This window comes from Mytilus trossulus, chromosome 12 (genome assembly GCF_036588685.1).
Source record: "Mytilus trossulus isolate FHL-02 chromosome 12, PNRI_Mtr1.1.1.hap1, whole genome shotgun sequence".
In the NCBI taxonomy this organism is placed as follows: domain Eukaryota; kingdom Metazoa; phylum Mollusca; class Bivalvia; order Mytilida; family Mytilidae; genus Mytilus; species Mytilus trossulus.
Genome location: NC_086384.1, coordinates 21,303,188 through 21,328,563, shown reverse-complemented (window position 1 = coordinate 21,328,563; position 25,376 = coordinate 21,303,188). Strand labels below are relative to the sequence as shown.

Below are 25,376 nucleotides of genomic sequence, written 5' to 3'. Positions count from 1 at the left end.
ACTGATAAGAAACTGAGTTTATTTATCGCATTATTTAAACACAAATCTGCTTTTGACTGTATCCGACTATTTGCAACTTCTGTGTAGTTATACCACAGCCACATTACATACTGATTTGAAACGAATCGGCTGCAAAATAATCCTAGTAATAGTAACTGCATTTACTGTAAAGGTTTATTGGAGCCACATTACATACTGCTGTGATATATTCATAATTTCAGTTTCTCGCTAAGGTGCATCTAGTTCAATTTCTAAACTTTTGGATGAAATACATACTATATGAACTTTTAGGAAAGTGCAAGAATTCCTATCAAATGGTTAGCACCAGAATGTATGAGTTCACCACAAAATGCTAATGAGCTGAGCGACGTGTGGTCTTTTGGGATTGTAATGTGGGAAATATTCTCACTTGGTAAGATTACAATCAAATATGAGTCCTCTTCACTCAACAATGCTCAATGCAGAATATTTGAAAAAACAAAAAATCAAATCAAAAAAACAAAACAACAACAAGATAAATATTTTTCGAGTAATCAATGAGATTAAAGTAAAACTGCATTACAGACGAATACTTAGTAAATTAAGCATTAAGTAGTGTAGTAACTCATATTTGATATACGAAAAACATAAATGAACAAAAACGGTAGATAATGTTCTATTTGAAAAGAAAAACTACATACAGTCGTTTAGCGATATGAGTCTCTAGCTCATACCTTTTCAGTAAATCCATAGAATGTTAGAGTTCGATATTTTTTTATCCTCGGGCAAAATTGTTTTACTATACAGTCAAATATAAAAAAAATAACCCAAGAATTTAACATATTCTGTTGAATAAATATAACTTATCACATATTTGTAATGAAGAGCTTAGGTTTTGCATATGCAATAACATCAAAATTGCCCGGGCCAAAAATATTATATGGATATTCTGCCCTCCAAATGACGTAACGTCATTCTGTGTCATTGCGTCTTTAACGACATTGGCGAACAATGACGGTGCAAAATTCTCGCGTTTGTATATTCCATATTCGAAATTTCTCGCGATTGTGTATTGCCATATTACAAAACTCTCGCGTTTGTGTATTGTCTTGTTCTGAAATAAGTGAAAATGTGACAATACACTTCTACATGTTCTATGGAGTAAATGATAAAATCTAAATTTGAAAATGTGATAAACATTTTGTGATTTTTTTTAAAGATTTACCGGTTTTGTTTCATTAAATTGTTATAATTGAACTTGTTGTCCCTCTTTCCTGCAAAACATAAGTATGTGATAAATAGATTAAAACATGTCTTTTCCCTATTGGCCTTGGTATCATCCCTCGACCCATTACGGCCCTCGGCTAATGCCTCAATGCCGATATGGAAGTCTCGGGATGATACCAGAGCCAATAGGGAAAAGGACATGTTATAATCTATACTTAAATGATCGTTAATAAAATTTATCTTGCAAACACCCTATAAACAGATGAATCAAATGAAAATAAAACCTCGAAAATATTCCAAGAAAATAATCAAATATTTAAACAAAATAAAGGAATACAAAGGAGAACGGATCAAGAAAAACAACACGCTACAATATCAGTTTAAGAATATTTATGTATTAAAAATATCCAATGTTATTTAAGAAGTAAATGTTTTCTTTAATGGAAACATGGCCCCCTAAAAAATCGCTATACTTGTATACTTATCATCATTATAACTATATCATACAATAATAATCAGGCGAAACACCGTATCCCGGATTACAGAGCAGAGAAGTTCCTGGAAAAATCAAACAAGGCTATAAGATGAAGAAACCGGAATACTGTGATGATACGTATGTACAAATACAGAACTTCATTCATGTGATCACTTAGTCATCAGATTTTTAGAATTATAAAATATGAATCACAGAATATTTAGTATGCACTGCATCACATTTGCCCGAGTTTTCCTTCATTTCCCCCTATTATCTAGAAACCATGATGGATAAAAGGGACATAAGCTGAGGAATTACCACCAAGCCTAATACGTTTAACGGTCGAATTCGTCAGTCGACTCTTTATTAGATCGGTTGCCCTTTATATCAGGATTTTACCACTTTGTTTAGGCTTTTGCCGTACATCTTGAACATTAATTTTAAATAAGTGGATATTTCGATAAGCAAAATAGATCGGTCAGCAAGACAAATACAAATAGGTCAAACGGAGGAATTTTCAGACAACTCTATATGTGAACTAAAGTCCTTTAATGACAATCCTCACTTTTTTAGGGGGGATTGTGGAGAATGCCTTGTATGGTAAAAAAAAAGATGTATAGCAACTTTAAATATCAAAGTAGTAATAGAAAAAAATAAAAATATGTTGTGTCCATCCAATAAACAAAACCAGAACATGTACAGTAAAAGCAAACAAATATCAAAGTTACATAGTCTTTATTGCTGTTCTTCATCTCAAAGTATTGTGACAATTTTGCAAAAAAAATCATTTCTAGAAAAATCAAATACATATAAAAAAGAATTAATCAAATGCTGTTTTCTTGTGGGCCTCGCCGTGTTTTTTTTATATGTTACCTTATTGCTTGAGATTTTAGCATCAGTAGACACATGTTGTATTACTTATTCCATTTAATATGTTTTGTAAGTTAAATTTGAGGCACACATGTTATTTATCTTTTTCATAAAATAAAGGTATAAACACAGAAGACAAGACACATTTTTAAAATGAAATTAATCATACTGAAAACTGTTATTATACATTTGTTCTCAGTTTAATACATACATTTCTGCCTGTAAATCTCAATCATCAAACAAATAACCACATATACAATTTTTTGAAAACATGTTTCCTTTTTCATCTCTCAAGTAAGGCAATGCAATCATGTATTGTACAGTTAGATTATCTTTCTTGAAACATATATAACTTTGTTTTTTAGATTTTATAAAGTAATGTTGAAATGTTGGCATTTAGATCCTCGACACCGTTCAGGATTTAAACAACTGAAGGACGAAATGAATACCATGTTCACCGAGGCTCCTGGTGATGATTATTACTACAGAACAAACGATCTTTAATTAGGTCTAATTCTTATTATGTAACGGACCATGAAAATAACAGTGCATGATATAACTTTATAACTTGTTTATTATTCATTTTGATGTAATTATAATCATTGTTAGTAATATAAAAAGTGGTTGCTCATTTCTTTAAAATGCAAGGTATCGAAAAAAATTATCAATAATAATGATTTGCGTTTAAAAGCATATTTTTTACGCGGGTATTGTATCGAAGGAAAGTCACTTTATAATCGATACATGTAATGCTTTCTATAAACTATTCACGCGGGGCTTATGATTAAAATAAAATCCTTAAAAGTAAAAATGTTGAAACTTCTGTCTTCTATTAACAAAAAACGCATATTATGTTGATTCTAGCACAAAGATACGGTATGCCTGTTTGGGTATTATCTAACATTTACAGAACTATACGAGAGACTGTGTGCAGTCACCATTTATTTTGAACATTTATATAGTATGTCTATCAATCGATATGATAAATAACACAAAAGTTGTCACAATGAATACGTGTATTTAGAAGTTTTCAAGTTATGCGTGTTGTGCCATGCTTTACATGTGTACATGTTATTACTGTCTTTTTACAAGTCTATGTGTCCAATCATATATTCAAATCGTTATTAAAAATGTATTAAAAGTGTTAAATATTGAAGTCTTTCGTCGTCTGTTCCTTTATATTATCATTGATTAAAATAAGATGAAACTTAATTTTTTATTGACTTTATGGTTTATTGACGAACATTTATGAAATCATGTTAATTCATTCAAAAGTATTCGAAATGGGCAAATATATGTGTAATTCAAAATACAAAGTGATACCTCACACATTTGTGTCATTGTTCAAAGGGTTAAACACTTTCAAGAACAATAAAGTAATGTGTATCTTGGTGTTGCAAAGTGTAGTACTTTACCAAATAGGTTATCCATGAATACTTTAGGAAAATTAAACATATTACTTTACCAAATAGGTAATCCATAATTACTATAGGAAAATTAAACAAGTTTTACGTTATATGCTAGAAATTACTGATGTTACCTACACAAATGGCAAGAGACTTTTCCAGACAGTATTGTAATGGTTGTTTCAACGCCCGGTAGTTCGAAACCCATGTGAGCTTGCTTCAGTCAGAGAGGTAATCACCTAGTACATAAAACACACACAAATATATATGGAAGTCAGATAAATCATAGTCACGACTGGATAAGCCCCATAGTCTACTTTACTTATGTATCGTATCAACTGGATATACATGAAATGCAATTCTGTTTTATCAGTGGAATTTATATTGTATGTTGCAAGGAAGCTAATTCAATTTAACCATGTTGCATATCTTAAATTCTGAAAATAGTTATCGAAGGTACCAGGATTATAATTTTAATACGTCAGACGCGTGTTTCGTCTACATAAGACTCATCAGTGTCGCTCAAATCAAAATATTTATAAAGCCAAACAAATACAAAGTTGAATAGCATTGAGGACCCAAAATTCCAAAAAGTTATGCCAAATACGGCTAAGGTAATATACTCCTGGACGTAAGAAAACCCGCAGTTTTTCGAAAAAAATCAAAGTGTTGTAAACAGAAAATTTATACAAATGACCATATAATTGATATTCAGGTCAACACCGAAGTGCTGACTACTGGGCTGGTGATACCCTCGGGGACGAAACGTCCACCAGCAGTGGCATCGACCCAGTGCTGAAAAAACATTTTCAAAAGAAAAGGGGTTTCTACGAACGCCTTTGATTTGAATATTTAAAAAAAACAAATGTAAGTTATAATATCGATATAGAAATATTTATTTGAAAAAAGTATTTGATTTAAAATAATTCATCGTTTGTTTTAATTTGAAAACAAAACATTCAGAAATTGTTTGACCTTGTCATTTGTTTAAAGTAATATTTTTTCTTCACCGCTTTCATATTGCTGTATACATGAAATCTGAAGTAGAGTATCTGACAATACAGCTTGATTAAGAATCTATAACAGCCAGTTCATACATGTAACACTTTTATTACAATATTCTAATTCTTCAATCAAACTAAGCAATTCACCTTAAAGTAGAAGTAGATACAGAAGTGTATATTTGAACTTGTATTTTCGCGTTAACGATGGATGTTTAGTCAACATTGTCAGATGTAAAGTTCAAATACTAAGTATATGAATACAAATGTATTTTATGAATAACGATCGATACGTCCAAGGTTAACTGTTTAGTAAGTTTAGGCATCAGAAAATTGAAACAACATTTTTCGTATTGACCCCCTTATAAGTACTGACCGAAAACCAATATTAACTCCGGATTTATATCGATATGACAACGTCACAAGTATTGCACATGCTGATTTATCCGTATTAGAGCTGATTTGCTCATATCATTTACATAATAGATTGTGAGACATCATGATTTCAAAGCACTGGGTGTTGTGTTTTGAGTTTCAGTACTTTATGGCGTTCCATAAAAAAGGGTTGTTCATTATTGTTTGGTAGTATATGGTGTTGTCATTTAGAAACTGATTTGTAGATTATATGACTTTCGATATACATTTTCTTTCCTCCGTTCATCTATTTTTCTTATTGTTTCCAGATGATATCTTGACTTTCCAATGAAAATAAAGGCAACAGTAGAATATCACTGTACAATAGTCATACATATATTCAGCCAAAAACAACGTCAGGTTTCAACCCTGAACCGAGATAAACATATTAACAAGTAAACAACAGTTTACAAAAAAAAACGCCAACATACATAGACACGTAACCTTTTCAGAATTCATTATCAATGTTATCAATGGAAATTATTTCCAAAAACGAGATAGGTTAAACAGGGTATAAAAACACATGATTATTATTTATCTCAATATACAACATTTTTCACAAAACTTGTGTTAAAAACCAGGTTGTAATTCCTCTTTATATTTATTTATATGTTAATTTGTATTCTGTACTATTGAAGTTTATCTTAAATCTCCATTTATTCATAAAAATGACAGATCAAGTATTCGAAAACATTTGTTAAAATCTAGATATCTTTTCCTTTTAATTTAATGAAGAGGCAACAATTAACTCCTCAATAAGAAATATAAAACTATAAAAAAAAAATTTTTTTTTATTGGTATGTATTAAAAACATGGAAATAATTCGGTCCCTAAAATTATCATTTTACAATCAAGAGCTCTTTCTGTAAAGTGTAAGGACGTAAAGAAGAAGGATAATCTCAGTATTTTGGACCGAATTCAACGAAGTTAAATTCCACCGACGTCAGGTTTCTGTTATTGATCATTCTTTGATTACTGAGATTTAACTTGCGTATCGTTGTCGTTATGTAATACGCATTTCTATTAGTATGTATCATATGACATAATTCAGAACTTTGGTTAAGGTCAACGAAACAACATACAAACTGAATAAAACAATTAAATGTACGGTCTAATTTTTCATTGAGTTATTGTTAATCCTTATTCATCAAGACATTCTGTAAAACGTGTCATTTTTCTATATATGTTTTTTTTTAAATTCCTCTTCAAACTTCTTCAAAGAAGTCATGTTTTGGGATTTTATCAGATTTTCGGAATCCTCTTGTTTTACCCATTTGAATGCCTTAGTAAAATGACTACCTACTTTGAAGTTTCAGGAACCTAAATGTAATTTTATAGCGTGATATTGCTCTCAAAAGAACGTGCACTTAATTCTGTCTGTAGATTTCTAACGTCATGAAATTCGTTCGACGTAAAAAAAAAAAGACCATGTTTGATTGTCTTAAGAAAAATTAAGTTTTTGATTTTCTATTAAAAGAGAAGTACGGGAGGCATGATGAATAATGAAATGAATATAAGTCAGGATTTGATAAAATTAGAATAACGAAACATGTGTAACGTTTCTAAAGTCAGTCTTTATACAAATCAGATGACCATAACCACCATGTATCATCAATACAGCGGATGTACGTACTGACCAAGCGAGTGTGGGCGATTTTGACCATACACGGTAACGAAAATATATATTTTGTGCACATAATGTCAATGGATACTTCAATCTAAACATAATTGTTGTTTTAAGAAATGATTTGGTCGGAGGTTTATAATAAGAGATGTCTCATAATTTTCCCAAAACAAGTACGATTACTAAAACGAAGTTGGCTCTCGTCTCATGTGATATAATTCTATATTCAGTGCAACTCTTTTTCTGAAAGAAGACAACTGTGTGTGTGTGTAATAGGTTGCAATAATTGGCATTGAAATCTTTCATACATATGTTATTTTTGATATTCAATTCCGAAAAGAAGCGTTGTGTATGGAGTTTAGTTGACCAAATAAATCGTTCTGTACGGTGCATAGTTAAGATGCTGTACACCTTACACAAAAAACTTTATTTTCATATTCGTGTATTATCCCAAAAGTTTTAAGGAATGAGTACTAACAGGTAGGTTTATGATTGTTAACTATAAGGCCGTGTTCACACCAAACGCCGTGTAGAGTAAACGTGATTACAATTAGTTTAGTGTAGTGTACACTGGTTTCACATTACATTTGTTCACATCTATACACCTTGTTTAGCTACCTGTACATAAGATTTGTTCCCACTTGTAAACTATATGTCATTTAAATGTTCATTACGTAAACTGAATTCAAAATTTTTGGTCAATTTTTCTAACGGTAAGGGAACAACCATTTGACATCAAAAAGGGGGGGGAATGGAAATATTCCGATCCCCAATTTGATAAAAAAAAAAAAATGGTCATACAGATGATAAAAAAAATTATTCTGAATCAAGAGTCTCCCCATACATTATAGTGTTAAATATTTAAAAAAAAAGGATTTGATCACCAACATCGAAAAAAAGGAATAAAAACGCGCGAAAAAAATCTGACTCAGATAAAAAAAAATAACTCTCCCCCTTTTTATAAGTTAAGTGGTTGCTACTTTATGAAAGCCATTTTTATAATTTGCAGTAGTTTGAATATAATAATAATGATTATAATTTTATTTGCAAAATACTACAGATGTCTCGATTACGCATTAGAAAACGTTAGCTGCAGCAGCGTGCTACCAGCCGAAAAAAAGGATTAAATATATTAGGGATCACTAGTCCACATTTTTATCTTTTCTGTTTGTTTCAAATGATATTTCTTCTCCAAGGAGTATTTGGTAAAGAAATAGGGTAACTTTTTTTTATTTATTTTAAGTGTTATTTAACGGATCTGAGATACTAGACAAATATATCATTTACCTCACACTTTTTTTAGTCATGCATTTATGTGTAAATCGTTGTTTGAATAAAGACCAGTGGCGAATATTTCTGTGTACGTCAAGTCGATTCGGGAAGACCTTTTCAAATGAATTAGGCAGCAACTATTTACTTCATTTTTTGTGGATGGGGATGGGGCGGAGGTAGGGGGCGTAGGCTATTGATTTTTTTCAGGACAAATTTTGGTGACAAGTCGAAATCAATTTTAACATTATATATAGTGGCAGCTGAGGGTGAAACAAACAATTTTTTTTTCAGGGCCAAAAACTGGAAACAGTTTTTGTTTCCAAAACAAAATCCATAGCTCACCACCCCACCCCCTTGCCTTAATATTTAATACTCAACTATAATAGCCCCCCCCCCCCGAAAATCAATTGGTTGCTTCCTTGTGGGTTCGGGAAGGATGCTGCTTTGAGTCTTGATCAGGGTTAATAAAGTACGTTAATTTTTTTTTAACAAAAAAAAATCTGTAAAATTTAGACAACAATTTCTGTAAAGAACTATACTAATAATTATCAAAAATATCAATTTCACTCAAAATAGTTTCCTCCTTAAATATATACACGGTAAAACGTATGTCCTAAATGCCTAGTTTTGTGTACACTTAACCTACACAAGGCCAACATTGACTATCGACTGTGTGTAGATAAAACATGATTTAAACTACATGTAAACATTGAGTTTTATCAATGGGAACGCAATTGTGTTTAGTTTACGTGTGAGTTACACTAACACAACACCGAATTTAGGTCAATGTGAACACGGCCTAACTTGGTGTTGACATTCACAACTGTTTGCGCAGGTAAAAGTCAATTGTCCTTATCAGAATATCAAAGTTGTTTTATAAATAGGAAAACATCGATGCAAAAATAATTTAGAATTTAGAAACAGAAATTTTAAATGTTGAAAAATGTAGTTCAAAATAGAGGACACCCGCTTTGTAAGTACCTATATCCTCTGAATTGATGATACACGGTGATACCAGTGTTAAAAAATCTAAAATCGCAAAATCATTTCACAAATAACTTGAGACATCAACACATCCAATATATTTTAGTGAGCGTAATAATTTTAAGTACTGTCGATTTCATTCGTGCTACTTCATAACTCTGTTTGGACAGTTTTTGTATAAGGATGTCACAAATAAAGGCAACAGTAGTATACCGTTGTTCGAAATTCGTAAATCGATAGAGAAAAAAAAGCCGGGTTACAAACTAAAGCTGGCGAAAACGCATTATATATAAGAGAACTACGACACAACATAAAATGTAACACACGCAGAAACCAGTTATAATATATCAATGGCCATTTTCCTGATTTGGTACAGGACATTTTACGAAAAATAATGGTGGGTTGGACGTGGTTTTGTGGCATGCCAAACCTCCCGCTTTAATGGCAAGGTTAAATATAACATAACAATGACAGGACAACATTACAAATAAATTGGAGAAAATATAGGACAGAGAAACATTCGAATAATAGCCAACAAAAGGTACAGGTTTAAAAAATAACACGCTAGACATGCGTTCCGTCAACCCAAAACCACAGTCTATTTCATTTTTTTTAGTAAAGTCTTGATATGAAATACAAGCTCGGGACTATCGTATCAATTGGAAGATATATACTCCGTATGTAGGGCCTGCTTGTACATGAATATAAACAAAGCATTCGCATTTTATTCATTTAATTAAGCATCCAGTTCAAACACTACAATTAACAGAAAGGTCGTATGCAACATCCACAAAAGGTGAGCAAAGGTTTACAAATTTACCATGACAATTTGTTTTGAATGAGTGCTGTCAGAAGTGTTTTCGTTTGGTTAACAAACAAGAAACCATAAAAACTAAAATTTGTCCATATTACGCTATATGCCTCACTGATACTATCATTTTCAATCTTCGGTAGAAAGTACAATTGGGGGCTTAAACTCTAATTTAACACTACAATTAAAAAGATTATATTAAAGGGAACATGTTTATAACTTTTCAAATTGATTGAACTTCAACTACCCCAAAATCAAAATTGACGAAAATCTTAAATATGAAGTGGGACAGACGGACGGACGAACAAACAAGCAAACAAACAGTCGGACAAACGAACGAACAGACGCACATACTTAAAAAATATAGTGTCAATAAGTGGGGCATACACAATATTTATATACTTATGTTTTACAAACAATAAACAAGCGAGTGTGTCCTGCATATATTAAATTTGTTTTGTTGTTGTTTATATTGCATATCTATATAATTTTATACTTTTGCTAATGTGTTATATGTAATGCACTACACGTCTTACTTGTGCCCAGTACCTGGTGACGAGAATAAAGATATGCATATGGTTGATCATGTCCTATATGATTAAGTAACTGTGTCACTTCTTGTGGCCTTGAATATGCAGAAAAAGATGTTTACATGATCATATATAGGTTAATATTATATAAATTATAAGAATTTGTGAAAAGTTACCACCGAGTATAAGTCACAAGGTTTTAGTTCTCTTAATTTTTTGATTATTGAGCTGTACAACTGGGAGAATATCTAAGGATATGGAGAAAATGTAAGTTGATCATTAGGTTTATGTCTTAAAATGTCGAATGGTATAATACAAACTTTAAGGTATTATTTTAACTACAGTTGAATTTGATAAGATACGAGTGTTACTATATTAAATAAACATGTATTTTAGACAAGTTATAGTTATTCTTAAATAAAAATTACAGCTACTAAATTTTATTCGCTTAAGGTCGTTGTTAAATCAAATGGCAGTCAGCCGGGTTTAAGAACATCATCAGTTGTTCGACCTGGTGGTCAAAACTAAAAACACAAAAATACTGAACTCCGAGGAAAATTCAAAACGGAAAGTCCCAAATCAAATGGCAAAATCAAAAGTTCAAACACACTAAACGAATGGATAACAACTGTCGTATACTGACTTGGTACATGCACTTGGTACAAATGCGTTTTGTTAAAATATACTTTTTCACTCATTTGGTCTTTGGGAAATTGTTGTTCGTGCTGTGTGTAGCCCCCTCTACAACGAAAAGTGTTTTACATGCAAACGTATAAAAATTGCGGTTGTTTATCCAAGGCGATCACGGTTTCAACATTGTATTCAATTTAGAATTAGTTTATATTTTTTGTGCCGGCTTGTATTACATTTAACTTCGGGTTTGTATTATCCGTTGATCCTATTTCGACTCTTTTAAAAGTCAAGAGTCTGACCTAAACTGATGTAAATTATATGGCCTTCAAAATACCGTTTCGATTTCCAACGTCACCGAAGCTACATTAATTGTCGAAGTCCGTATATGGTTTTCACTTATGGCATCTTTCGTGTGCGGTATTCCACATTTTCCGCAAGTTTATTGTTTATTGTTCAGTATCAAATTTATATTTAAGATCCATTTTGGGACATCTGGTAATCCATTTATTTGGCAATCGCCAATTGCAGTAAAAAGGGATTAAAACATCCGTTGTTCAACCTATTTGTCAAATGCATTTTGTTGAAATATACTTTTTCCACTTTTTGGTCCATGGGAAAGTCTTGTTTGTGTAGTTGACCCCTCTACCATTTTTTATTTTGGCAAGGACACGGATAAACATTGCGATTTCATCAAACGCAATTATAGGTATAAACGCTTTTTTCAATTAAGACTTATATATTTTTTTAATGTAAACGCGGAATAAAATATTTACGATATTTTTAGACGAGCAGATGGAGACTTACAACTAGCTATATACCCATTCATTGAGTATGAAGACTCAGCATATTTTGCATGGCCTTGCTTACGGGAAAATCCTGCAAAACAGTTTCAAGACATAAAGAATTTTGACTCCAGGAAGAATGACATTTTATTATGTACAGCGCCTAAAACAGGAAAGTTTTATTTCATTGCCATAACAAATATACAAAATTGTGTGTTTGCATACACATATAAATCATTGTATGATGATATATTTTCTGTTCATTTGTTTTCTATAAACAATTTGTTTTGTCTATCATTACCAAACTTGTAAATATATAGAAAACGATGTGGTCTGAATGCTTACGAAACAAGAACTCACACGAGACCAAATGACACAAAATTGTACCATATAGTCTCATACTGTCATCCTCAAGCAGAACAATACTTACCGTATAGTCAGTTATGAAAAATCCCAAAATAATAATCGAAACGATACAAACGAACGGCCTAATTTATTTACAAAATCATTTCCAAAAACTAATATGATAAACAGCAACAAACATCCATATTTAGTCTGTATTCATAATGGTAACACTATTCTGCTGTTAATTGTCACAGAAATGTGATTGTTATTCTCGATTATTCTTCCAGGTACCCATTGGGTTCACGAGATTATAACTATGCTCGTGGACCATACTACAGAATATAACAGTAGGGACGCGACACTGAAAATACATTTAGACTTTATGACAGACTTTCAATTATTGGAGTCCGAAAAAAGGCGGAGAATTCTTCATTCACACCTGCCTTGGAGCTTCTTGCCTTCAAAGCATAAAGATAAAAAGGCTAAAGTCGTGTATCTGAACAGAAATCCGAAGGATAGACACGCTTCCCAGTACAATTGGTTGAAAGAGATGAATGGTGTTCCTCGAGATTTGAAATGGAAGGAATATTTTGAAGATATAGTTATCAATGGTAATGTGTTTTCTTTTTAGTAATTTACTATTGTATATTAGGTATAAGTCCCGTTAATACAAAATAATTTAAATGATATATTTGGAAAGCAAATTTATATTTAAAATTCCATTCACGCCGTAATTCGAAATTAAGGTTTTCTTAACAACGTATTAGTGGGTAATGGTATACAATTTAACACGTTTATTTTTAGCTCACCTGGCCCGAAGGGCCAAGTGAGCTTTTCTCATCATTTTGCGTTTATGTTCAGCAAAGTTATATTTACAAAAATCTCAACATGACCGAAATGGTCAATTGACCCCCTAAGGAGCTATTGTCCTTTATAGTCAATTTTTAACAATTTTCATAAAATTTGTTAATTTTTACTAACATTTTCCACTGAAACTACTGGGACAAGTTCAATATAGATAGAGATACTTGTAAGCAGCAAGAATGTTCAGTAAAGTTAGATGTAAAAACACATCACCATCACCAGAACACATTTTGTCATTAATCCATCTGCTTCCTTTGTTTGATATTCACACAGACCAAGGTGAGCGACACAGGCTCTGTAGAGCCTCTAGTTCCTTTACTATTCATTTGTATTATTGTCTAACCTGTTTTTACTACATAAATACAATGGTGATATACCTGAAGAGCATACATTAACCGGATCATGATTCTTGACTAAATGATTAATGATTCAATATTTTGTTAAATTTTTATATTTTAAATTTTACAATGGCGTTGTCACTTTCTCTTTGAATATTTTCCTTCTATTTTCGCTTCTTTTATCTATTCTTCGATATCCCGTATTTTTGAGATATTTAAAATTAATGTACAAACCGAACCGGCACATACCCGTAAAATGTGAATAAATCTTGAAGTTAAACTAAGACTATGTGAAATGAATCATCAACATTTCATGATGACATCAGTACACATTTAAGTAAGCATAACTTAACAAAACACATTATGTTTAGTTTGTGTTAATGTCATCTTAAGTTTGCGTTTTCTGTTTGTTATCTTTGCAATCTAATTCTATATCATAATAGATAGATTGTTAACTGGTTGGTTCAATTACACGAAAGAAATGACGAAGGCTGCAAGAAATTTCAAGAATGTTTACAGCGTGCTCTATGAAGATCTAAAATTGGTAAAAAGATAATATAGGCTTTATCATTTTAGTAAAGTCACTTTTCGATTAATATGGAAAAAAAGAATACAAATTATATATTATTTTCAATTTACCATAACTCTTTATCATTTGACAAACCACGGCACATGTAACAGTAGGGAAGCCAAATATGACGAAGTTTGCAGATTTACCTATTGATCTCCAATGCAATAGATGCATAGTTTATATACTCGTTTTCGAACTTTAAAGTTAAAACATTTATTTAAAAGGACATTTCTACAACTTTCATCATTACAAGAAGTACTATTAGCTCCAGCACTATTGTACCATTACAGAAGTCATTATCCTCATACATTTTAGTAAGAGGAAAATGTTACAATGTTTAAAATCAATTCGTTTAAGGATTATTACTTGAACCCTTAATATATCGCATAATTTCTTTTGTCAAAACAATTCACGAGGTTTGTTAATTCTATGTTACAATCATTAAACTTAGTAAAATCTTAATTAGAATCATATTCGAAACAGTGTGGTCCTGGCCATTGATTGACGACCTTAATTATCCCATTGACTGGGACAGATTAGGTGAACGTTTGTCGGTAACAATCACTGCTCCTTATGTACTTGTTAAAGACACTGAATCTGTGGGTCACCAAAGGTTCTCAACACCTAAAAAAAGCAATTCGAAAAACGAATCCGGAATTATACGATGTGTTGATTTATATCAATAATATAAATCAAAATATAAAGGTTATTCCTGAATAATTTTTCGAATTATTTTAATATTAAAGGCGTTAAGAACCTTTGGTGACCCCACAGTTTAAATCCTATAATAAGTACGAAGTGAGCAATGGTCGTTACAGACAAACGTTCACCTAATCTGTCCCAGTCAATGGGATAATTTAGGTCGTCAATCAATGGCCAGGACCACACTGTTTTGAATATGATTCTATATGAAATCGGAGAAAAAATTCAAAAAGGAAAGAACCTAATCAAATTGCAATATTGAGAGCTCAAACAACTCAAACGAATTTATGATTTCAGAACATCAATAATAATAAGATGATTGTTTAACGTTAACTAGACAGCAAAAAGCACCATTGAAACGTCGCTAGGACCAAAGACTAGCGACCAACACTAATTTTTGTATCTCTTACTTTTCAACATACATTGTAGCGCCCAATTGAAACAATCAGACACATTGCTGAGTTCCTTGAAGTTCCCTTTGATGACAAGTTCATAGCAGAAGTTGCCGATAAAAATGTCTTTCAAAAATTGAAACATTACAAACAGGATGCTACGGTTGCACTATCAAAAGATTACAAGTCAGTATTGTTTAGAAAAGGTAAATATCAAGAGAATACAAGTCGGTGTTGTTTAGCAAAGGTAAATATTAAGAGAATACAAGTCGGTGTTGTTAAGAAAACGTGATGTTTTACCGTTTAAATGAGATGAGGATTACTAGGTGCCCAGTAATCACTTTACAAAACTTAAGACATAGTTATATATTATAATTAAGTATGCCGCCAGACTCGCGATTTGTCTACATAAAACTTACCAGTGACGCTCATATCAACATATTTGTATAGAGCCAAACAAGTACAAAGAAAATGAGCAATATATCTTATGAATTCGCATGTACTTGTTGTTTTTTCTTCTTAATCAATTAAGAGTGAGTTACTGAAAAAATATAATTTTTATTACAATTATTATTCAGGTTAACAGGGTTTTACACTATATACCGGGACTAACTAAAACATCGAATTTTTTTTCTCTTTAAAATGTAGTTCTCATTCATGTATGTTTTAACGTGGTTTACAAATAAAAAGTCAGTGTCATGATGGTCTTTTTAACCATAAGTCTTGAATAAAACGCAAGCAACAATTTTACGAAAAAAGGTGCAAGTTTTCTATCGTTTGCTAAGATGTCTTAAATGTGTATAAATGTAGTAAAAATGATATCTGTTGTCCGTTCAAGGACGTCTACTGTTATGTTATTGTAGTTGTGGGAGTTTATTTCTACAAAGGAATTTCTCAAAAACTGTCATGTTTGTGAACAATATGTCTTTAAAAATTACTTCATGAACTATAATTTTCCGAAATGTTCCCTTTCTAAGTTTTTCACTCTCTCATGAAGCTCGTTAATCGTCATGGTTTTTTTTCTTTCCAGGAGAAATTGGAGACTGGAAGAACTGGTTTACGGTATCTCAAAATGAACAATTTGACGCAATATACAAAAAGGAAATGAAAGGAGTCGAAGTAGACTTCATATATGAAACGCAGTAGATACTGTACCAATATTGTTTGAAAACTTTGTATTTATCAAATAATCGCTTTAAACAAATAATTCCACTGAGCCACATAAACTAGATTTAATTTTCAGCAATGTTGCTCTGCATGTGTTCAATATCCTTCTTGTATATTTCGCCCTTTTTTACATTGTACAACACAAAGTCACATTGAATGTACAAATCTACTTCATGGTCGAAATAACCTGCCCGAAAAATTATTGTCAGCCTAAATTTGATGGACCGTTCCTGTTAACCGTTTCACAAATGATATCGGATATGTTCCTTACGTCGTAACTATAATACTTCCCTTTCATAAATGTAACCTACCGAATTAGTCTATTTACCGGATATATTTTCTCCTAAGTAACACGTCAGGTGCCACATGTGGTTCAGGATCTGCTTTCCCTTCCGGAGCATCTGAGATCACCTAACCTTGTTTTTGGAGGGTTTCTTTAGTTTTCTATGTTGTGTCATGTGTACTATTGTTTGCCTGTTTGAATTTTTCATTTTTAGCCATTGCGTTGTCAGTTTATTTTCGATTTATGAGTTTGATTGTCCCTCTGGTATCTTTCGTCTCTCTTTTATTTCACAGCCTACGCTTTTTTACTACCTGAACATGCAGTATGAGTGTATTCACATTTGTTTACTTATATATAAACATATTTTATAATGTATAAACAGCGGAATATAATTGTTATTTCACATTAAACAAGTACTACAAAAGTGGTATGATCACCAATGAGACAACTATCCACAAGAGTTTAGATGAAGTGACTTCACGCAATTCTGATTATCTTGTTTGTTCTATCATTTTTGTCAATATTAAAATTGATACTATGATATGTTCGAGAATTCGTAAAGGATAACAATAAACTAAAACTGTCGATAGGTCATTTACCTCCTTTTCGAGATATTTGAGATTTAAAATATGGCGGGAAAAGGCTGACTAGGACTTTTACCTTATATTTGCATTAGTATTATTTGGATCTCAAAACAAAAGAAAGAAAATAACAAATCATCTGAAATTTTGGTAATGACCTTTCATGAGCTATTGAGTCTTGAAAAAAAATTGGGTGTTATGCGGCAAAATATTTTACCTTGAATTGTATGGAAAAACACCAAGAAGTCCGAACATTTGACACGAATTTCAAACCTCACCTAAGTACAACCTGGACCTAAAATATATACGCCAGAATAAAGGCATGACTATCATAGTAATTTGTAGTAAGTATTATATTCAATTTGGTTAGTTTTTATAGACTTTTCATTTTTGAAATTCACATTTGATTTAGGTATATTATATATACTTTTTCTTGGATGGGATATTGTGTTTAACATTTGGCAAATGATTTCTGACTTTTAAAGACAACAAAAAAGTTAAGTATAAGAAGATATTTTATGCTTTGAATACATAACCTGAATTCATTTTTGTTACACAGGGCGCATTATATAATATAATCATACATAATATAATTTCATTTTGATTTATGGTTCATGTGCTAATTGTGACCAAATGTCATTAAACTTATCATTGATTCAAGGATTGAAATAATGAAGGCCATATACGTATTCCATCTACGAAAGACTCATCAGTGACGCTCAAAATAAAGGCCAAATAGTGACTTATATGTACAAATAGATATGCAATACGTTTAAAAGTAATAATATTTTGCAATGGATAAAAACAATTGATTTTACAAGGAATAAAACACTTCTGATTCTGGAAGTGATTCATATTAAAATAGTAAGAACAGAAAACACTGGCACACGGAATTCTTTATAATATCTTCACTTTATATCTCCATCTCATTCATATCAAAGTCATCACACTGAAAGTAAAGAAATATTATAATGAACATGTGTCAACTTAAACTTGCTGCTGTGTTTGTTTTTAATTTCAAAATAATGACTTGACTTGACTTTTATAATTGGGAAGTACCTGAATTATAATGTCGTCATAAGTGTCTTATTTTTCATTTCATATCAGATTCTTTTTTTTATTCGAGTCTGTCCCGAAGACAAAATATATGCTTCTAAGTCAGGAATCTGATGTACAGTAGTTGTCGTTTGTTTATGTAATATATACGTGTTTCTCGTTTCTCGTTTTGTTTATATAGATTAGACCGTTGGTTTTCCTGTTTGAATGGTTTTACACTAGTAATTTTGGGGCCCTTTATAGCTTGTTGTTCGGTGTGAGCCAAGGCTCCGTGTTGAAGGCCGTACTTTAACCTATAATGGTTTAATTTTTAAATTGTTATTTGGATGGAGAGTTGTCTCATTGGCACTCACACCACATCTTCCTATATCTATTCAGAGAATATTGTTGGATTTCCTAAACAGTTAAGGTTTATATGAGTTAGGACGTTAGATGCAATGCTTCGTATAGGGAGAGTACCTTGTTCAATCCAAGCTTAAGAACTACCACCTTTGACACTTATTCAATCATATCATTACTAAAATATCTTATAAATCGGTCTCCGTATATTGACAGATAGGAATCGGTCCTAGAACTGTCGAGCCTCCTGCTTCCATGACTGTTGATTTTAATTTAAACAGGCATCTTTATTTTGCATCCTGGCCAACTGAGGGAATTTGAAACAAGCAACTTTTGGAATTGACGAGTATCTATTCAAGACAAATATGTCAAGGCTGTACACTGTTTTGCAATAATGATTACTGAGCTACCTTATTTGAAAAAAGTAAAATCACAAAAATACTGAACTTAGAGGACAATCAATTCGGAAAGTCCATAATCACATGGCAAAAAAAAATTAATAAAACGCATCAAAAACGAATGGACAAGAACTGTCATATCTATTTTCCCCATCGCAATAGTTTTATGCTTGTCATAACATAAGGCACACATACCTATCTATTGTTTTCCTAGGTTTATTCATGGATTCCGTTGGACTGCAACTACAAGCAATGCAATACATGAAAACAAGTTAAATGAATTCACATTACTATAAGACGTGTCACGGTACTTTTCTTTCCCAAATTCATGTATTAAGTTTTGATGTTATATTTGTTATACTCATCGGATTTTGTCTAATAATTAGTTAGTTTCTGTGTATGTTACATTTTAATGTTTTGTCGCTGTTCTCCTCTTATATAAAATGCGTTTCCCTCAGTTTTAGTTTGTAACAAAGATTTGTTTTCTTATCGATTTACGAGATCAAACAGCGGTTTACTACTGTTGGTTTTATTTAGTATCGATTATTTTCCCTTTTAATCCATGGTGTAACAATTCTGTTTTTTTTTTATTTATGGTGATATCGCTATTTGATTTGATTTGTCAAGAAAAACAACATAAACCTTTTGAAAAAAGAATAAAAGATTTCATGAATAATGATTTTGGAAAAAGAATAAAAGAATTCATGAATAATGCACAGCTTCATACCAACATATCGATTACTAATATCTACAAAAGAGGGGCGAAAGATACTCGAGAAACAGTTAACTCATATACAGAAAATACACTGATTATATTATTCCTAAAAAGAAAAAGACAAACCGACAAATAACAGTACCCAATATACTGCATGTCATATCCACTCTGCTTTTCACAAATGTTTAAGAAATGCTTCAGAAAAATAATTTTTACCTCTACATGTCCTCCGTGCTAATGAGCTTTCGATTGACGACAGAGCAGCATAGCTGTCAACAGAAAATGAATACTTTGATGTAGGAGAGGACGCCATGATATCCAATTCCTTCTGATCTATGTATGGTCCAACACCTCGGGAAGAGAAATATTAGTTCAAAATTGTATTCAATATAGTACAATCAGGTTAAGTTGGAATTAATTTATATAGAATTAACAGAGGAAATTCGGAATGTGTCGAAAAGACAACTCGAGTAAAGAATAGAAAAATAGCCTTAGGCATAACAGGATTTTTGACGCAGCGAGAAAATTCTACACCTGGAGTCTGGTTTCAGCTGGTCCCTAAATGGTACCTAGTTCAATGAAAGTATCCGTCTCAATTAACTCAAGAATATATAAATGAACTAAATTGAAAGACTTAATTCAGGACTCACACGGGCTACAAGCTTCCAAACAGTCTTTTTCTGGTTTGCTTATTATTGCAGCAGAACAATATTCAAACATGTTTTCACTTGTTGATGTGTGTATAAAGATCTGCTTTTACTTGAAATAAAAATTCAAATAAAACATCGTCAATAAAAAGGGTTCAACTAAACGTGCCCAATTCAGTTCGTTTCAGAATTATTTTCAAAAAGACTTCCAATATGAACATAATTGGGAAAGCTGAAGGACGGCTTCGGGTGCGGGAATTTCTCGTAACATTGAAGACCTGTTGGTGACCTTCTTCTGTTGTTTTTCTATGGTCGGGTTGTTGTCTCTTTGATACATTCTCAATTTTATTATAAGGCAGGTTCACTTTTACATGGTTATGTGTAAACATCATAGTGGCATATTGTTGTTCGGTGGCTTGTTGTTCGGTGTGAGCCAAGGCTCCGTGTTGAAGGCCGTACTTTAACCTATAATGGTTTAATTTTTAAATTGTTATTTGGATGGAGAGTTGTCTCATTTGCACTCACACCACATCTTCCTATATCTATCGGAACATGAAAACACAATGTAAATGGCAAATGATTTTAAAAACTGTATCTCTTGTAAATTCATAAAATGTTACGTTATTATTGCAGACGCAAATTTTAATATTTGAAATAAAGCTATTTAGTTATTTAAGACGCAAACTTATTAATGTTTGTGAGGCATGTCATTTAATGTAAAATTTCACAGTTGTCGATAGTTTTTCATTTTGGTCATCAACAACAATATTTAACAGTGACAAACAATGTTATCTTATCGCAACTATGTAAATCGAAATTTTATATTCAAATTTTACTAGGTTCTAACAACTTCTAGGAATTTGTGTATGAGTAAATTGAAGGTGAAATAGTGCCTGTCTATGTTAAACATACAATATAAAATGGATTATAGATTTTCCAATGGTTACTTTGATGTTGGATGTTGAAACAGTCTCCTGAAATTCCGTTATTTTAGAGTAAATTTAGATTATATGATCTTTACTTCACCATTTACTGACTTATTAATCTATATCTTTATTATGTTTATCTATCTATTTCTTTATTGATTTCTTAAATCAGTTTGTTTGGTCATTGCACTTGCCTATTTAACAGCGTTCGTTCGACTTCAAATTTGTGGGATAGAATTTAATTTGGATTTCATAATCGAATTAGATATTGCAATTACTCCCCTTTTTTATTATATTTGATATGGTTTCTTTATTCATCAATAATCTTTTACATTCAAGACTTCGTATGTTTTAACTTCAAAAGGACTTTTAGATTCATAGCGTATTCATTATGAGTTTTTACCTTTTTAATTTTGAACGTTTTGATAATGTAAACATACCAACTGCAAAAATGATAATTCCTTGATTTTTTGCCTTAACTGCTTGCATTTTTGTATGCAATGGTTTAGTTGATGCTCCGTCTGTAACAACGATTGCCATTTTTGGGACTGTGTTTCCTCGCTCGCCGCTAGCTCTCGTAAATCCATCCTTGTAAAGCAGTTGTAAGGCCTTATGAGTATTTGTGATGCCAGTAGTATAAGGAATATTCAAAATAGCATTTATTATATCTGACTTTCTACCATAGGTATTCAGTTTAAACTGTATTTCTGCGTCATCCGAAAATGTAATGAGACCAATCTTTATGTGATCAGGACCAATTGTAAATCTATTCAAAACAGACGTTGCAAATATCTTTAATTCATTAAATGCAGTGATACCTATACTAGTTGAGCTATCAGCAATGAAGAAAATGTCGGCGACTGCTCGACGACAGGCTACAAACAAAAATAATGTTCTATTCAGCAAAGTACATATTGATAGCACTAATATTCCCATATGGGTTTGTAGTTTTTATGTGAAAGCATAACATATCTAAAACAAAAGTGTTAACGTTGCAAATCAAACCATCTTTATCATAGTTAGCTTTAACAAAGCATGAGTATAAAGATATCAGTCATAAGTGTTTCGCTTTTTATTATATATACTATATATTATATATGTTTCCAACTGTAATGTGATTTTGAAGTATTCTTGTATGGTAGAGTTTATGTGTTTAAATGCAAGCAAACTACTATGAAAATCCGGTTAATGAAACAAAACAGTGATGCATGATACGCCCGTCGTCTTGTGTTTGAAGTTTTACATAATAATCATACATAGTTTATCGATGTTCAAATATGGTACATCTTACTGAATTGTTTTCTTATTATCACATAATATCAAATTTGTATACACGGTGAAGACTTTTTATACAAGATCATTTGATAATTAATTATCAATTTATTTCATTATATATAAAGCATATTGATTATTATTGTCTTATTATGAATGTTATTTGACTGTTGCCTAAATGTTAGCTAACTTACGTGGTGATGGCGGTGGGGCTACAAAAACAACATAACAAGCTGTGTTTATCAGTCAATTACGATCCAAACAATACAAATAGTTTAAGGAATGGTAAAATTGTTCTATCCATACGTGAGTAAATTTATAAAACATATAGTTATTCGGGAAGAAGATATTTATTTTCTTCAAAGCGTTTTCTGACGGTATATACATACTTGGAATTAAAAACAAAACATATTTAAAAGGATTACATTAATTTAAAAAAAAACTGTAAAATACTGCAGCTTATAACATATTATTCTTCATCATGTAATGATATATTCTTCTGTCATTATTAAGATATCGATAGCACACATTAGAAGTTTTAGGAATGCAGAGGTGAAAAGGGACAGATAAAAGAATGAATAAACACTTTAATATCAGACATAAGAAAATAGTATGCGTTTGTGTTAGGGACAAAATTAAATTTCTTATATGTGGGTTGAAGGTTGCCATAAACTTATAAATATCGAATCCTGAGGAAGGCCATTTGTTATCCTTTCACTACACCTTCAAAGATATTTAATTACTATTTTAGCAATATATATGCTAAACCGTCAGCAACAGCTTGCACATATTAACAATTACGTAACGGTTGCCATATATTTTCAAATGTCGATTCATATTGAAGGCTTGTTTTGTCCTTTAATTGCTCTTTTTAATTAGATATTAAAACATGGGATTGCTCTTCGATCGACATATATACGCTAAGACATCTGCAGTAATTTAAATATTGAAACAGTTGCTAAATGGTTGCATTATACTTATAGATATCGAAATTTTATTGAAGGCCATATCAAGATATTTGATTGCTTCGTCGACATTGACGCCAGGTTAGTATACTGAAAAACATTCTAAGTTTACATTATCTTCAAAGATGAAATTGGAACGACTAATGATCAATTTTGAATTTCAAAAGCTCGAATTATATCAGTTTTGATAAAATTTTAAAAGACTCACATGTTGACACATAGTGTTGTGGTTGTGCAGTAGTGGTCCCTACAGCTAAAACAAAAGCAATAATTCGATTTTAATTGATAAACCCACACCTTCTAAATATGTGCAATTGTTTCAAATAATTTCATACTAAGCACAGAACATAGTTGATATCATAACTAAACGTTTGATACTGTTATTCCTATTGTACAGTTGTTTTCTGTCGTAAATAATCTTACGACGATGCTATTGAAAAGAAGACAATATCGAAGATTATATCCTACAAATGCTGGTAATTAATTTACATTGAACATATTTGTTTAGTTTGTTGGACTGATATTTCACAAAACAATCGGTATTCTAATCAGTAATAATTGTGCTCCACTATTGATCGATTGACCAAATTATTGTTGCACGGAACTGTAGTAGCACATTCCAATTGTTTTAAGTCTTTGATTCGAATGGTTTGCGTTCGAACCCACATTCCCAAGCACCGAGACGAGCACGCTATCATACGACCATCGAGGATGTTATGCTTTGTTATGTTGACTCTGCTGTACAGAAAATTAAATTAGGGTCCAAGGTCGTTTGCTTTAATATCAACAGGTTAAAAACTCTTAGCTTACTTTCAAATGCGATTCTTATATTTTAGTAACTGGTTTTGATTTCGTTGTTACTTCGAACCTACATGTATGGTTCTGTTTTATATCGAGCCATTATCATAAATGATATAAAATGTCTTTGTACTTTTTTCGTAGTTTTTTTTGTGTCTGCTTTGGTAGTCCTCTGACTAAAATTGAAATATTTCATACAGACAAGTTTATCGCCGTCATATTGTCATATTTCTGTCCCAAAAAGTTCAATGATCTTTTTTATTTTTGTAAAAAAAAATTCTTTTATTCATGAGTTATTTATTTGTTGACACTACATATACTTTGATTACAATGGTCCTTTGGTTGCAGTATTACTTACCCACGCAAACTCTTGATAATAACGTTCGTTTGACAGTATCTGTATTCAAAGCTTCGAAAGAAGAAACTTGGATCGTAAATTCTCTATCTGGATCACTAGACATGCCGTTCAATTCGTCAATATCTACAAGACTTCCAACTCCAATAACAAATATGAAAGCTGGTCTGGCCTTAATGATGGCAGCCTCGATCTGAGTTTGTCGCTTTCCACTTTCATCGCCGTATTTATCATAACTGCCTGGATTTGTTTTTCCGTCTGTCAAAACAATAACGACATCTGCTACATCCGGCCGTTCACCATTCCCAGGCCCGTAAAGTATGTAGTGTGTATATTCCAAGGCAAGATATGTTCTAGTAGCATCACCCTGAGAATGATCAATTCTTTTGATTGATTTTAACACATCCTCTTTTCTAGAAAAATTGTTAAATCCAAACTCGGGGAAGCCATAATTACTAAATGACACAGCTGAAACACGTGTCTTCTGCGGACCAACATCTAGAAAGCTTACAATATCTTCAATAAACCGTATTTGTCGTGTAAAGTCTATATGTGGAATACTTCTTGATGTATCGACGACAAAGGCGAGGTCTACTTTAGACTTGCAATAACTAGATGATCTATCCGGTATGTTAACTGAGGCTGCATTTTACA

The 25,376-nt window shown here is 31.8% G+C and overlaps 2 protein-coding genes across 2 annotated transcripts; one reads left to right on the top strand and one right to left on the bottom strand.

Annotated features, from left to right (window-relative positions):
- The first annotated feature begins 12,643 nt into the window (after nt 1-12,643).
- On the top strand, nt 12,644-17,308 carry LOC134693242 (sulfotransferase 1B1-like). Its single transcript, XM_063553986.1, has 4 exons — nt 12,644-12,964; nt 13,999-14,099; nt 15,258-15,426; nt 16,251-17,308. The coding sequence occupies exons 1-4, from the start codon at nt 12,670-12,672 to the stop codon at nt 16,364-16,366; spliced, it is 681 nt and encodes a 226-aa protein (XP_063410056.1). The 5' UTR covers nt 12,644-12,669; the 3' UTR covers nt 16,367-17,308.
- A 563-nt stretch (nt 17,309-17,871) lies between these two features.
- On the bottom strand, nt 17,872-25,371 carry LOC134692306 (cartilage matrix protein-like; the record flags this gene model as incomplete). The annotated part of the gene is made up of 7 exons (XM_063552757.1): nt 17,872-18,200; nt 19,240-19,287; nt 19,976-20,110; nt 21,773-22,207; nt 22,799-22,816; nt 23,778-23,822; nt 24,726-25,371. Coding segments are annotated over 6 exons (1,302 nt in total), but the record flags the coding sequence as incomplete, so codon positions are not given.
- Nucleotides 25,372-25,376: the final 5 nt, after the last annotated feature.

Bases quoted from the DNA above. Each gene is read 5' to 3' on its own strand.
- LOC134693242 (XM_063553986.1), top strand. From the start codon at position 12,670: ATGCTCGTGGACCATACTACAGAATATAACAGTAGGGACGCGACACTG. The intron at 14,100-15,257 runs GTAAAAAGATAA...CATACATTGTAG, and splicing joins TCTATGAAGATCTAAAATTG to CGCCCAATTGAAACAATCAG. The intron at 15,427-16,250 runs GTAAATATCAAG...TTTTCTTTCCAG, and splicing joins GTCAGTATTGTTTAGAAAAG to GAGAAATTGGAGACTGGAAG.